At 41.6% G+C, this 13855-nt stretch overlaps 1 protein-coding gene across 3 annotated transcripts in view; it reads right to left on the bottom strand.

The window, feature by feature from the left end:
• Nucleotides 1-516: 516 nt before the first annotated feature.
• LOC126471187 (AP-3 complex subunit mu-1) overlaps nucleotides 517-13855 on the bottom strand; it is a 173047-nt gene continuing 159708 nt past the window's right edge. For 2 of the 3 annotated variants that reach the window (XM_050099294.1, XM_050099295.1), the window contains exons 9-11: nucleotides 11268-11318; nucleotides 6822-7002; nucleotides 517-1887 (exon numbers count right to left, since the gene is read on the bottom strand). In XM_050099294.1, the coding sequence (XP_049955251.1) occupies nucleotides 6868-7002; nucleotides 11268-11318 (186 nt within the window). In that variant the 3' untranslated portion in view covers nucleotides 517-1887; nucleotides 6822-6867. The remainder of the gene's footprint in view (nucleotides 1888-6821; nucleotides 7003-11267; nucleotides 11319-13855) is intronic. The other variant, XM_050099296.1, reaches the window with a different exon arrangement.

The following is a 13855-nucleotide window of genomic DNA, read 5'->3' on the forward strand; positions in this document are numbered from 1 at the left end:
TCAGTGGTGAAACTTGAGAGGTGAGTAGTTGGATTTGATGGAGGTGGTGGTGGTGGTGGTGGTGGTGGTGGTGGTGGTGGTGCCAGCAAAAGGCTATTGGATATAATTTGTGGGTTAGGGAGCTTTGGAACTGACATATTATCTTCTGTCTACAATTCACAACAGACTGAGAAATAATGTTGCCAGTGTCCTTGCCGTATTCTCATTCTCACAAAAAACTCGACAGTAAATCATTAGTGAGAGTACTTACAATGGCACTGGAAACAACTGATGGTCTCACAACCTGATCCTTAGTCAGCTCTGCAAACAGATGGTGTCTATTAGCCTGGATGTGAGACTATTAGCATACAAAAAGTTGGACAGCATACAAGACTGATAGCAGCCACTATCATCATCACACAATTGCCACCTGCCATGTAAGATACTTTGTCATTTATGTCTTATTGTGCCGTTCATTATCTTGCAATGAATATTCTGGCCTCTCTAGGTTTCTATCTCTCAAGAACATCTTACCTTACAAACACACACACACACACACACACACACACACACACACACACACACACACACACGTGCATATTACTCATATTACTGTTCACTGTAGTGTGAAGGAACTCTGTGATATGGACTTTTGCTCTCCACCTCATTACACTACTAAGCTGAGGGAAGAAAACTTTCCTCTTTCCTAAATTTTTATGCACGTACTCTGGTAAGCACTCCATTGCCCCCCCCCCCCCCCCTCCCCTTAATTCATTTCTTCACATTTCTCCATTCACTAGGACTTCAGAACCCGCAAAATTTACAAATATTACGTAAAACTGTTTCTGTAATCTTGCAATTCTTCTTTCTGCCATTTTTAGTGAAACTACTTCACAGGAAGTACAGTTTCACACTCAATTTAAAATTATGTTTGAAATTATTTACCCTCAATTTCAGTCACCATGAGCATCCAGTATTTTCATGAACATTTGTGACATTACAATGTGGTAACACATTAGCAATATGTTAAAATATTGAGTGTTGAGTGTGTTAATATAATGAGCCGAGATGAAATTTGAAGAGAATGGCAGAATAGAAATAATTAACAGAATTAATTGTATTGCTGCAGCATAAATGTTCAGATCAAATGCTTTAGTTTCACTCACTAATAGGAAGGAGGATATCCATAATGGAGAGATTAGCTTTAAATATATCCTGGCCTAATAATAATAATAGTAACTGTGACTGTATAGATAACTTCAAGGATTCAATTTTTTTAAATTGAATAGGCACTACTAGGATACACAACTATGGATAATAGGTCACCCAAAGGTAATTCCCAGAGTTCAAAGACACATGAGGATAAGAGAGAGGTGTCGCCTATACATGAAACAAGGTCCCAACAGCATTCCACAAATAAAGCTACTACAAACTTTACTGAGGATTAGGCAAAATTAAGCATTCAGTCTCTCAGACACTGCTCTGCATGTTCGAACATATTCACTCTGTAACAAGTTTTTATCTCCAGACCAGTGTTCATATTAATCTAAATTAGCCAACGACATGTCACACTCAGTCCCCCTCCTCCTGCTCTCACCTTCTTTTTTACTCAGTTTCCTTCCTTTCTACGTATGTGGCCAACAGAAACTCAGAGCCCAAGAATTTTTCAACCTACGTACTTATCACAGATTACATTAAATTATATTTTCCAAATTATCCATGCTATAATAATTTTAGTCTTTTCCCATCTGAAGACATTAACACACTTCTGCGAGATTGACACCGACATGTGTCTTATTGTCCAGAATGTGTTTCTTTACCAGCTGCTTCTTGTCAACTGCAGTACAGGTGATACATCAGTTTCCCAGAAATGGGCAACTGTGAAAATTTAGCAACATATATGTGAACCTGTAATATAGATGATCTACAGTTAATACATTGCCAACAATTATAATTGTGAACATCCAATAACAGAACAATATGCATCAAGCTAAATACCAGTAAAAAATTAATCATCATCCATTCTTACAGATATAATATTAAGAGCTCTAAAGTGACATTTAAATTAAATAGAATGTAACTGGACAATTACATAAAAGTACAGCATAGAGTCCACTATGAGTGTTTTTGTATTATCTATGATGACTCTCGACCTGTGATGCATTCAAATCAGACTTTCAAAACACGCATTCTTGCTCAGTTACAAAATTGTTCAATTGTGAAATACTTACAGCAACTCTTAAAAAATATCACACAGGGTTATCATGAACTAACAGTAGCAATATTAAAGGCAGTGCAAGTATTAGCGAATGTAGCAGGAACATCTCTCACACCACCTGTGCCTGTAGCCTTTCAACAGTTTCTGATACAGAAAAACAAAAGGTCACATCTTTGTCAGGAAATCCCACACTGTACCAACTAATACAAAAAGTAGAACCATTAATAAATAGAGCAGAACTCGAGTTACCTCAAATGTTTTCTTTATTGTGAGAACATCTGTCAATGAAGAAACATATTATTGCAGACAGGTTAGAATTCTCACATCAAAGGAAGGACCCCAATCAATTGTCTGAACTGGGCTGCTGACCAACTGCAGTTAAGAAGGAACTGCAATTAGAAATATTAACATGGGTACAACTTTGGGGAGATTGTACTGAGAAAATGAGATCCATCTCTGATGCAAGTTATGCAAATTGCTGAAGCCCACAAGACTGCCCATGAAGCACAGATTTGTTTCTGGTAGAAGAAGACACCATGACAGTTAACACTCTTGACACCACTTACGCAGGATGCCATGCCGCCTGACAGGTCCCACGCTTACTCTGCAACCCAGCTGTCCTCGTGAAGGACCACATTGGTGGTGATGGACCATTTCACTAGCAATGCCACTACTCAGCTGTAAACATCATTTCATTCCACACACACACACACACACACACACACACACACACACCTGCCCCCATTGGTATGCGATATGTCATAGGTGTGGCAGAAAAGAACACCCGCAAGAGACACATTGCAGCAATTCTGATGCAGATATGTAGCAAACCAAGTGGGTGAGAAATCTATTGTGTCGACTTCTCAAAATGTGGCCCGGATAATTTACTCAGCTGCATTCATTGACAAGCATCCTTTGCGATTCCTTCCGGAAATCTGTGCTTCTGTGTCACTGCTAAACCAATCTAATTATGTTTAGGTTCACCAGCATTGCAGACAGTCGAGGCAAATCTTTAGGCCTATGGATGTCATTGTGTGCCTTTTTCAGGTAAGTTTCTAGTTTTACTTACTTCTAACTGAGTTACTCATCCAGTAAATTTTCGTTAGTAGCTGACTTGATAGTGGACAGTGTCTCTGGGACAGCTTCAAATTTTTGGATTTACAGTTCATGAAACAGTGCACACCACGCCATCTGAAGGGCCCATATCACCTTTATGTCTCCCAGTGAATGCATGGGAAAAATAATTCCCTGAGAATTCCAGGTGTGAGGGTGAGGATGACGGTGTCGACCAGCTACTGATAAATAAATGGTGACTGGGCAGCACCATATCACAATAATGACTTTTCTTTCCTTTCAGCTGAGCTATATACCAGCTATAATCTGCAGTTTAATCACAGTTTTTAAAACTGATAATCTATATATATATATATATACATAATTAACACACTTTGAAATATTAAGTATTTTAAAATTTGTAATTTATAAAACTCAATGAAATTTAATGCTAGGTTAAAAATGAAGGATTCTCTGAGATTTTATCAAATTTCGGAAATTCCCTGAGATTTCCCATATTTTTCTGGGTAAAATGTTAATTCCCTGAGAATTCCAGGTTTTCCAAAAGAATCGCCACCCAAATGATATTTATGCCCAAATTACTGATTTCTAAGCTTATATCGTTAAAGTGGCAGCAGCTCTGCACTTCTTCAAAGCCCTGCCCGTGTCTCCGATTCTTAAAGACGGCCTCAAATTAGAGCCAGATAGGTTCATTCATGGAGACATTGTAACCCCTAGTCTTTGTAGTCAATGGGCCACTCACATGGTAACTGTACATAAACCCAACATCACCTAGAGACATCGTGACAATTTCAAAGTATCAACAGATGCAAAAGCTGAAGTGGAAACTTATCCTCTACTGGCCACAGATGAACACACTGTAAAATTTGGCCACTGCACTGTATTTAGTTGAATTGACCTCACCGAGACAGATGCAACATCACAAACGTACTTTGTACTAAACAAGCCACATGGACTTAACCATTTATAATGGGGATCTTATGGAATATCTCAGCTCTTACTATATTTTACTATTTTATGGATCAACTACTATAGGGCATTATCAACAGTGCTGCATAACTTGATGATATTTTGGTCATGGGTACAACTTCACAGGACCATCTTCACAACCTTGAGCTTTTGTTCTAGAGATAGATAAGAAGAGGACTTGAATACAACATATTTAGTGTTTAAACACTCAAAAAATGGACTAAAACTAACAAAGGATCACGATGTGGCAAGATGCAGGCCCGCATAAATGTTGAAGACTTACAAGTGGTTCTCAGAAAGAAAAACTCTTATGATCGATCGACTGAAAACCTATCAGAACTCTCTTACACACTGAACCAGCTACGGTGTCAAGGCATGCATCTGGACTGGTCATCTAGTTGTTGACATGCTTTCTAGACTTTAAAATACTACCTTAAGACAGCACTATGTTTAGAGATGTACACCCCTAGTTTGCTTCTGGTGATAGCAACAGACACGTCTCCCCGTGGTATCAGCACAGTCCTATAATGTAAATACCCTGATGGAACTGTGCGCCCTAGCGCATATGCTTTCAAGATCTTACCTGCTTCTCAGCAACACTATTCTCAGAGTGTGGGAGCCCCCTTCTCATTATTTACGCAGTTCGGAATTTCAGTTATTCCTTTACAGACAGAGATTTCATCTCATTACATATCATCGTCCTTTGCTCACTACATTTGGCCCCAAGCAATCCATACCAGACTGGACTGCCCATCATCTCCAGCACTGGACACTGAACTTGTCTAACTTTCATTATTCTACCCACTACTCAGAAGTGACGTTACATGCAAATGAGAAGGCGCAGTCCCAGTTCCCAATGAGACCTCACTTTCAGTTCACATGAATTTGTGGTTTCCATCTAAATTCAGACTGGATTTCCACCTTTCCCACTTTGGCTTTGCAGCAACTGGCAGGGCCACTGATCAACGTCAGCAGGCTGACTTCATGGTTGCCTTCACTGTACCCTTTCGGATATGCTGTGTCCACTGCCCCAAGTTGCAGCTGACACTTCTCTCTTCCAGGCTGGCTTATTGGTTTGGGCTTGTCATTTTGGGCACCACCTAATCTGGGTGCGTAAGGCACTCTCTGTCTGCCACAGATCCATTCAGTATATCTCAGCGTGCCACCACTGATTTCTGCGGCATAATTGAAACCGATTTTGCCTTCATCATCCCACGCAGCAGCCATTTGCTCCTCCACCCCAGCAGACTGTCTGGGCTCCTGGCAACTCTTTTATGCCTCATCAAGCATTGTCCTGCCTCAGCCTTCTGCAGCAATGTATGTGGACACCTACTTGTTGCCTTCCCTAGTAGTGGCCTCTCCAGATCATACACCACCTTCCTCTTCTCCCCTGCTGCTCGCTGCTTTGGGTGAGGGGGGGGGGGGGGTAGTGGGGGGGGGGGGGGGGGTAGGTATGTAGCGGTACCAGCCAACATTACCATGGAAACTGAGTAGCTGGAGCAACATTACCACTAATCAGAAGGCACAATCCTCAGGCATGTGCCCTGGCCACAGTAGCCGGCCAGCCTAAGCTGATTTCAATGCAAATAATGGAGTACACTACACAACTATTATTATACTGCCTAGGGTGTTATTCTGATGGACTTTAATTGTAACAGACAGAATTTGATATGGCTTGGACTGAACTTTGCTTGGAAACACAGACATAAGATAGCTTGCAGTGTCCTTAATAGAATGTTGTATATGCATGGTGTCCCAAATGGCTCTGAGCACTATGGGACTTAACATCTATGGTCATCAGTCCCCTAGAACTTAGAACTACTTAAACCTAACTAACCTAAGGACAGCACACAACACCCAGCCATCACGAGGCAGAGAAAATCCCTGACCCCGCCGGGAATCGAAGATGGGAACCCGGGCGTGGGAAGCGAGAACGCTACCGCACGACCACGAGATGCGGGCACGGTGTCCCAGGAGGAATGGTAAATATTCAGGGATCTGACAGGAATGGTCATATGAAGCAAGAATGTCTAATAAAAACGAGTTCTAGAATGCATACTATAAGAGCTATGAGCACTACTACATGCTGTGAAACAGTTCTCTTTTACTGTAAGTACATTGCTTCATATTTTGGGAGGTTGTAGTACAGACCAAAACAAGAAAAAATTGTGCAGTAAATATGGGCTCTAAAATGCATACCTTAAGAGCTAATTAGACCATGTTCAGTAGAAGAGATGAGTTTCAAGAAACAATGATGACCAAGTGCTCGTATCTCTTGAGGTATGGATTTTGGAGCCTATGTATATTCAACTTTTTTTGCTTCAAATGATCACTCCTATCAGATCCCCAAATACTGACCATTCTTCCAGGGACACCCTGTATATCTCTCTTACTGGTAATAAACTCCGTTGTTTGTACTGTAGATCACCTTTTACAAAAAAAGCAGAAGCCAATACAGTGGCGTGTAAATACATGTATTCTGAATATTCAATGTCTTGTATGCAAAACAATATATAGTGTACTGGAGAAAACAATTAGCTCTGCTTGTGAGTTTAGTTCATACATCATAATTTATACTCACTACTTTTCAGCTGACTCCAGTCAACTATCATACAGTCACATAAATTTTACATTCGTATTTGGAAACGTCCAGCTTTAGTAATATATTTTACACCTTTAAAAGGTTTGTACTTCTCACCATACATATCCAATCGATTAACTTTGAGACCAGAAACAGCTAGCTGATTAATGGTGAACTGAACCTAGAAAAATAATAAAACACACAATTATGTTTTTACCAAACATGTTAATTTCGAAGCGCGCGCGCGCGCGCGCGCACGCACGCACGCACACACACACACACACACACACACACACACACACACACACACACACACACACACGTTCAGAAGTTATGAGTGATTTTACATTGACAGCTTAAAATGTTTTTTCATGCTCATGCAATCCAGTTTGTACTTCTGTATGTCAATGGGCAGTGCAATTAGCAAGGTCATATTTGTGAGTGTTATAAACGTTAGTGCAGCTGCCTGCCTACAGTGTCAAGAAGGGAACTAATACAGGAATACACATGCAACGTCACTCCATGCAGAGGCAAGATTGTGAAAATGGAGAGAGGAGAAATAATTAATAGCTGTAACATACTACAGAGGCCCGGGAGGGATGAACTTCACAGTAGCTGGGCTGAACCGAGGTGGGGTTGGTTTTAAGATGACGACCAATGGTTGCTCAAAGAAAAATAATCATTAGTCACACATTTTGCTGAACAACGAACTACAACATTTGTAGCGCACTGCATGGTGGCAATGTCCCCTGTGCATGTGCTGTAGGCAACGACTGAGAAGGTGCTGATATTACAGATGGCCCATGACCTGCTGTGACGCCAGTGGCTTGACAGCAACACTGATGTGTTGGGTATTTGTTGGGCCATGTGCCATCTGGGCACAGCTCTGCAGTTCAGGGCAGGGCAACTGGATGGTGCGGGAACATGCTGTTGTTCTTGTATAGGAAGTCAGCCCTCAGCAGTGGTGTCCAATCTTGCAAGCAGAGACATACACATCAGTATGCCCACCAAGGTGTAGGTGGTTGGGTAACTGCACTACCCTGGCCTTGAATGGCTGCCCCAGGGCAGAAGGCTGGCTGCGGCTGAAGTGAGCCTGGAGGTGACCTACCGGCAGCAAGGCACTAAGGCCACAACAGTGGACTTACCAGCCAGCAGTAAGCTCACCATTGCCAGAGGTCAAGTTTCATGGCGGCTGTTTACAGAAGCATGTTGCCCCGACAACCGGCGTATACCCTCCCTTGTAGGTGGTTGCCACCAGACTGAGATCCCTTTGACTAAAATTGACAAGTATTTGTAACAGCTCCATGTGTACATGTTTTTCTGAAGAAGCATTTTCAACCACGTAAGTCATGACAAGCCTGTGGCTTGGATGTGTAGCAAGTGGTCTGCCAATACTGCAGTCACCCTGTCTTTGTACACCCGCTCGTAGGTGTAGCCAGGATTGGGAAGTGATATGAGCTTTTAATTAATACACAGTGCTCAGGTTTAGAAAACTAAATCATATCAGTTTATACATGATATGAGGCTTTCCCGGTATATATGATGCTTCCAAGGTTCTCGGGTGTACTGCCGGAGGCAATCGTTGGAGTTCCACGATATTGCAGTGAACAACCATTCTGCCATCATCATGTGGTACTGATGGAATGAGGGGGTCTGCAGTGCACTACCAGTATATATACCTGTAGGTCCAGAATTCTGGCCTCACAAGTTCCACGCTGTGCTCACTGGCGGGGGGAAGTGCGGCTGTGGCGGTGTGGTGGAGAGCGTTAGTTATCTGCTGGTCACTGTCTGGATCGCATCTCATGTACGGATGTTATGATTTTCTTTGATTGAGGTAAGTACGGGTTTCCATGCCTTACTTAGTCAGAAACCCGTGTCCCATAGCTATTTTCTGGAAACTCTCTTAAATGAAAAATTATGTCAATTTATGTTCCTAATTATATTTTCCTCATGAATTTCAATATTCTTTTATAAAAACAGAAATGAAATTCACATAATTTGATAGCCCATAAAAACGCTCCATTTGAGTCATGACACCTGCAACGCCAATGGCTAGCTCGCTGCTCCTACTGTCGTAATGTTAATTCACAGTGCCATCTTGTTTTGGAATTTACTTTTCGGAAAATGGGTTATGAATGGTGTTTAGTACCGTACTGTACAAATACATCTATAAAAACTCCTAATAATTTGTTTTTGAGTGTTCCAAAGAATGAGAAGATGCGTAAAATGTGATCGCAATGTACCAGCAAATTGCCACCATGTCGACGTATGAGTTGCTAGCTTCATTAAATAAAGTTTTGCACTGTAAAGTTAACATTAATTTACCTCCAATATATGCTTTCCCACTGTTACAAGGAAGGATAGCGTCATTCAAATGGAATTCTTAGTGAAAATTGTCATTTTACCCATTTTTGCCTAAATTATTTGGTAGCTCAATTGTTAAGAGTGGTGGACCGTCAAATTATAAAAGAGGACGTCCATAGACAGCTGGTTCGAATCTAACTTGAAAGAATATATTAACTTTTTTTCAAACCAACTGACAGTCCTCTCATATGAAAACAAAATCACAATTACAAAATTTTACCACACTGACCAGAAAAAGAATAATACTGTATTTTTCTCCTGGGTCCAAGGGGTGCTGAGTGAGATGCTAACTCAAACCCGAAAGAGCCAGTGGGATAAAAACTCGTAGACAAAAATGGGAATGGGGCTGCGAAAGCCCAAGTCATGGACAGTAACTAAAATGTGATAGCGTCAAGCCATGTTGTATGCCTTATGTAGGTCAAAGAAGACTGCGACAAGGTGTCAGTGGTTAGTAAAAGCTCATCTGATTGCTGTTTTCAATCCGAGTAAATAGTCAGTTGCAGACCATTCTTCCTGGAAACCACACTGATACGCGGACAAAAGGCCCTGAGATTTGAGTATTCAACACAACCGGAAGCTAATCAGCCTCTAGAGCATAGACAGTGGAGGAGGCGACGGGCAGAGGGGGAGGAGGCGACGGGCAGAGGGGGAGGAGGCGACGGGCAGAGGGGGAGGAGGCGACGGGCAGAGGGGGAGGAGGCGACGGGCAGAGGGGGAGGAGGCGACGGGCAGAGGGGGAGGAGGCGACGGGCAGAGGGGGAGGAGGCGACGGGCAGAGGGGGAGGAGGCGACGGGCAGAGGGGGAGGAGGCGACGGGCAGAGGGGGAGGAGGCGACGGGCAGAGGGGGAGAGGGAGAGGAGGCGACGGGCAGAGGGGGAGGGGGGGAGGAGGCGACGGGCAGAGGGGGAGGAGGCGACGGGCAGAGGGGGAGGAGACGACAGGCAGAGGAGGAGGAGGGAAAAGGCGACAGATAATAGAAGATTAGATTAGAATAAATAAATACCCTGGCAACGCCAAGTTTCTCAGCTAGTTTTGTAGTAAAGTGTGGAAATTTTTACCTGGTTTGCCCACGAAGGTGGCAACCAGAGACAACATCAATTACACACACATGGTGCTCAAGTTCAGAAACAAACTGTACTGCTTGGGGAGGGGGGAGGACATTGCCACTGCAAAGTGTGCTACAGTTGTGGTAGTTTGTTCTTCAATAAAATTTATGGTGAATAATGATATTTCTTTGAGCAACCGCAGCCTGACAATAGACCCCTCCCCACTTCAACTCAACGCTGTTACTGACGAGACTCTGGGCCTCTAGGGGGCATGTAGCATCAACCCTTTCTGAAGCGGAAATCCACGGCTGGACCCAGCATCTGTCACAGCTGCAGCTGTTGGTGTTGAAAATTACAGTTGAGCAAATGGGTGGACTCTTTTGCACATCATCTCCTACTTTAGTGTGCAGGGGACATGGGTCAAAGATAGGACTGTCATAAAAAAAGAGGCTATAATGCCAATACATATGACTTTCATTTATATTTAGCATTTTAGTTTAAAACAATGGATGCATCTGTATAAAATCTATGTAGTCATCTTAAACAAGTTTCTTAGTCAGCAAAGTTAATTAAAATTTGAGGAACTGAATTTAAATGATTATTTACTGTCCTTGCAGCTGCATCATCCATTTCAATAGCCACTTCACTTAAGAACACAGATAATTAATTTATTAATTCACAACTGTCAGTCAAGACTGACTGATCACTAAGGAATATTAGCAGCAGCAGCAGCAGCAGCCGCCGAAGTGAACAGCAAAAGCTTTATAATGGGGGAAAAATGCTTAAATGGGAATAAACGAGAAAGGCAGCATCTAAGAACTAAAGAAACAAAATATATTCAAATCGTAAGAAAGGCCTAATACACACATGCATATCATTACTTTACACAAGCAGAAAGATTATATGCGATACAAATCTGCTCATTATCTTTTACACACTCACAACATAAAACAAAGCAGCTGATGATGAACTGCATTCACAATGAGCTATATGAAAACTGGAACTACATTTATGGGAAAACTACTAATTACTTACATTTATAGAGGGATTTGATTCTACGGCAGGAGCACCTGACTGCAAATTGATCTGAAATTTGAAAAGATCATAGGTTTGTTATTTATGGCAATGTTAACAAAAAGGATTGCAGATAAATCAGGAATTTAACTATAAATATTCTGACAGTATATTACACACACTTCTGCTTCATCATCAACTGACTTCAAAGCATCTTCCAAATATTGTGCACATAAATATGTAACTATGACATGTCGGTATAACAAAACTGAATTATAAAGAAAGGTAATGCTGAACTTAAAAGCAAAGGTCAGTTTCACTAGCAAAGCACTTTAACGGGAAGCAGCACACTCTTGCATTCCTCATGACTATGAACTGAGTTATACAGCAAGTTGTAAGAGGGTCCTCCACCAATATAATATGGAATCCCAAGCACAGTGTAACTTGGCATTTTTCACTTGCATGGAATATATACAAAGATGAAAGAAGTGATTAGTGACAAAAAGAAATAAAAATTGGAGATTAGCAGGTCTCAGACCCTGAACTGTTGGCTTGCTAATCTCATACTTACAATAACATGACAAAAGTCATGTCAAACCTCCTTTTGCCTGGCAGAGTGCAAAAACTTGATGTGGCAAGGATTCAACAAGTCATTTAAAGTCACCTTCAAAAATAGTGAGCCATGCTGCCTCTATAGCTGTCCATAATTGCAAAAGTGTTGCCAGTGCAGGATTTTGTGCACAAACTAACCCCTCCATTATGTCCCTTAAACATTCAATGGGATTCATGTTGAGTACTTAAATGGTCCATAATGTTCTTCAAATCAATTGTGAATGATTGTGACCCAGTGACATGGTGCACCATCGTCCACAAAAATCCATAGTTGTTTAGGAACATGAAGTCCATGAATGGCTGCAAATGGTCTCCGAATAGCCAAACATAATCATTTCGAGCCAATGATTGATTCGGTTAGACCAGATGACCAACTCCATTCCATGTGAACACAGCCTACACCATTTTGGAGCCACCATCAGTGCACGCACAGTGCCTCGTTGACAACTTGGATCCACGGTTTCATGGTGTCTGTGACACATTCGAACCCTGCTATCAGGTCTTACCAGATAAAATTGTGATGCATCTGACAAAGCCAACATTTTCCAGTCATCTAGGGGCCAACCGATATGGTCATGACCCCAGGAGACGTGCTGCAGGGAATGTTGTGCTGTTACCAAAAGCACTCGCGTTAGTCGTCTGCTGCCATAGCCCACTAATGCCAAATTTCGTCATACTGCCCTCATGGGTATATTTGTCGTGTGTTCCACATTCACTTCACAAAGTGTTGCCTGTCTATTGGTACTGATAACTTTATTCAAATGCTGTTGTTCTCGGCCATTAATTGAAGGCCATCGGCCACTGTGTTGTACGTGGTGAGAGGAGATGCCTGAAATGTGGTATTCTCAGCATACTCTTGACACTATGGATCTTTGAATGTTGATTTCCCTAATGATTTATAAAATGAAATGTCACATGCCTCTAACTCAAACTGCCATTCCGTGTTCGAGGCTGTTCATTCCCTTCGTGCAGCCACAATCACATCGGAAATCTTTTCACATGAAACTCCTGAGTAAAAATGATATCTCCACCAATGCACTGCCCTTTTATACCTTGTGTAGGTGATACCACTATCTGTAGATGCGCATATCACTATGCCATAAATTTTGTCACCTTAGTGTATGCACAAGGCCACTCAGTGATGGCATGCCTGCTATTAATGCAAAGATGTCACAGTACTATTTACTATTTACCTGTGAAAGATTAAAAGGTAGCACTATGCTCCACAGTTACTGATTATCGCCATCTACATATTATTCTTAGTTATGTTCGCCTTTTGTATAGCATCATCAGTCTGATGTGAGAATATTATAATGAAACACTGATAGTAGTAGAATTATGTGGTGCGGCCCACAATGCTACACACAATGCAGCAATGTTGATTTGGAAGCATGATGTTCAAGCGATTGAGGACCTGATCTACAAAATCTCACAAATTCCATACAGCATTCTGTCTGGGCAGGATGGAGTGTCGTGCACATAATTGAACATGAGTACTGAGTTTCTGAAAGAACTACTGCACCATTTTTTGTCATGAGTACATGCACTGTCATCTCAGCAGATGGTACTGCAATTGGGGGAAAAAAACCAGTCTTACTCAACCAATCCAGAAGACCACAACTCTGGATACCAGCTGTGTACTGGTTACATACACAGTGGAGCCCTGCTTTTACATTTTTCAGGGAACTTTACAAAAATGGTGTGGGAAAATGTAAAATATGGGAAATCACATCTTAAGTGGCGGAAGTTACATATAGGATTTCCCCTTTCATTTTTGCAATTTATTATGTATAATTACGTACATAATAGGCATCAAAATACTCACCTGGGACTTTTTTTACTATTTAAAAATGATTGAGAGTTTTTTTTAAATATGTTTAGATGCTAATGTAACCAGAACAGGTAACTGTCTGGGAAATACAGTCATGTGACGTAATTTCCTACATATTATCATTTTTGGAAAACATGTAACTGTCATCCATTATTTAAATAATAAA

The sequence above is a fragment of the Schistocerca serialis genome, chromosome 3 (genome assembly GCF_023864345.2).
Source record: "Schistocerca serialis cubense isolate TAMUIC-IGC-003099 chromosome 3, iqSchSeri2.2, whole genome shotgun sequence".
Lineage (NCBI taxonomy): Eukaryota > Metazoa > Arthropoda > Insecta > Orthoptera > Acrididae > Schistocerca > Schistocerca serialis.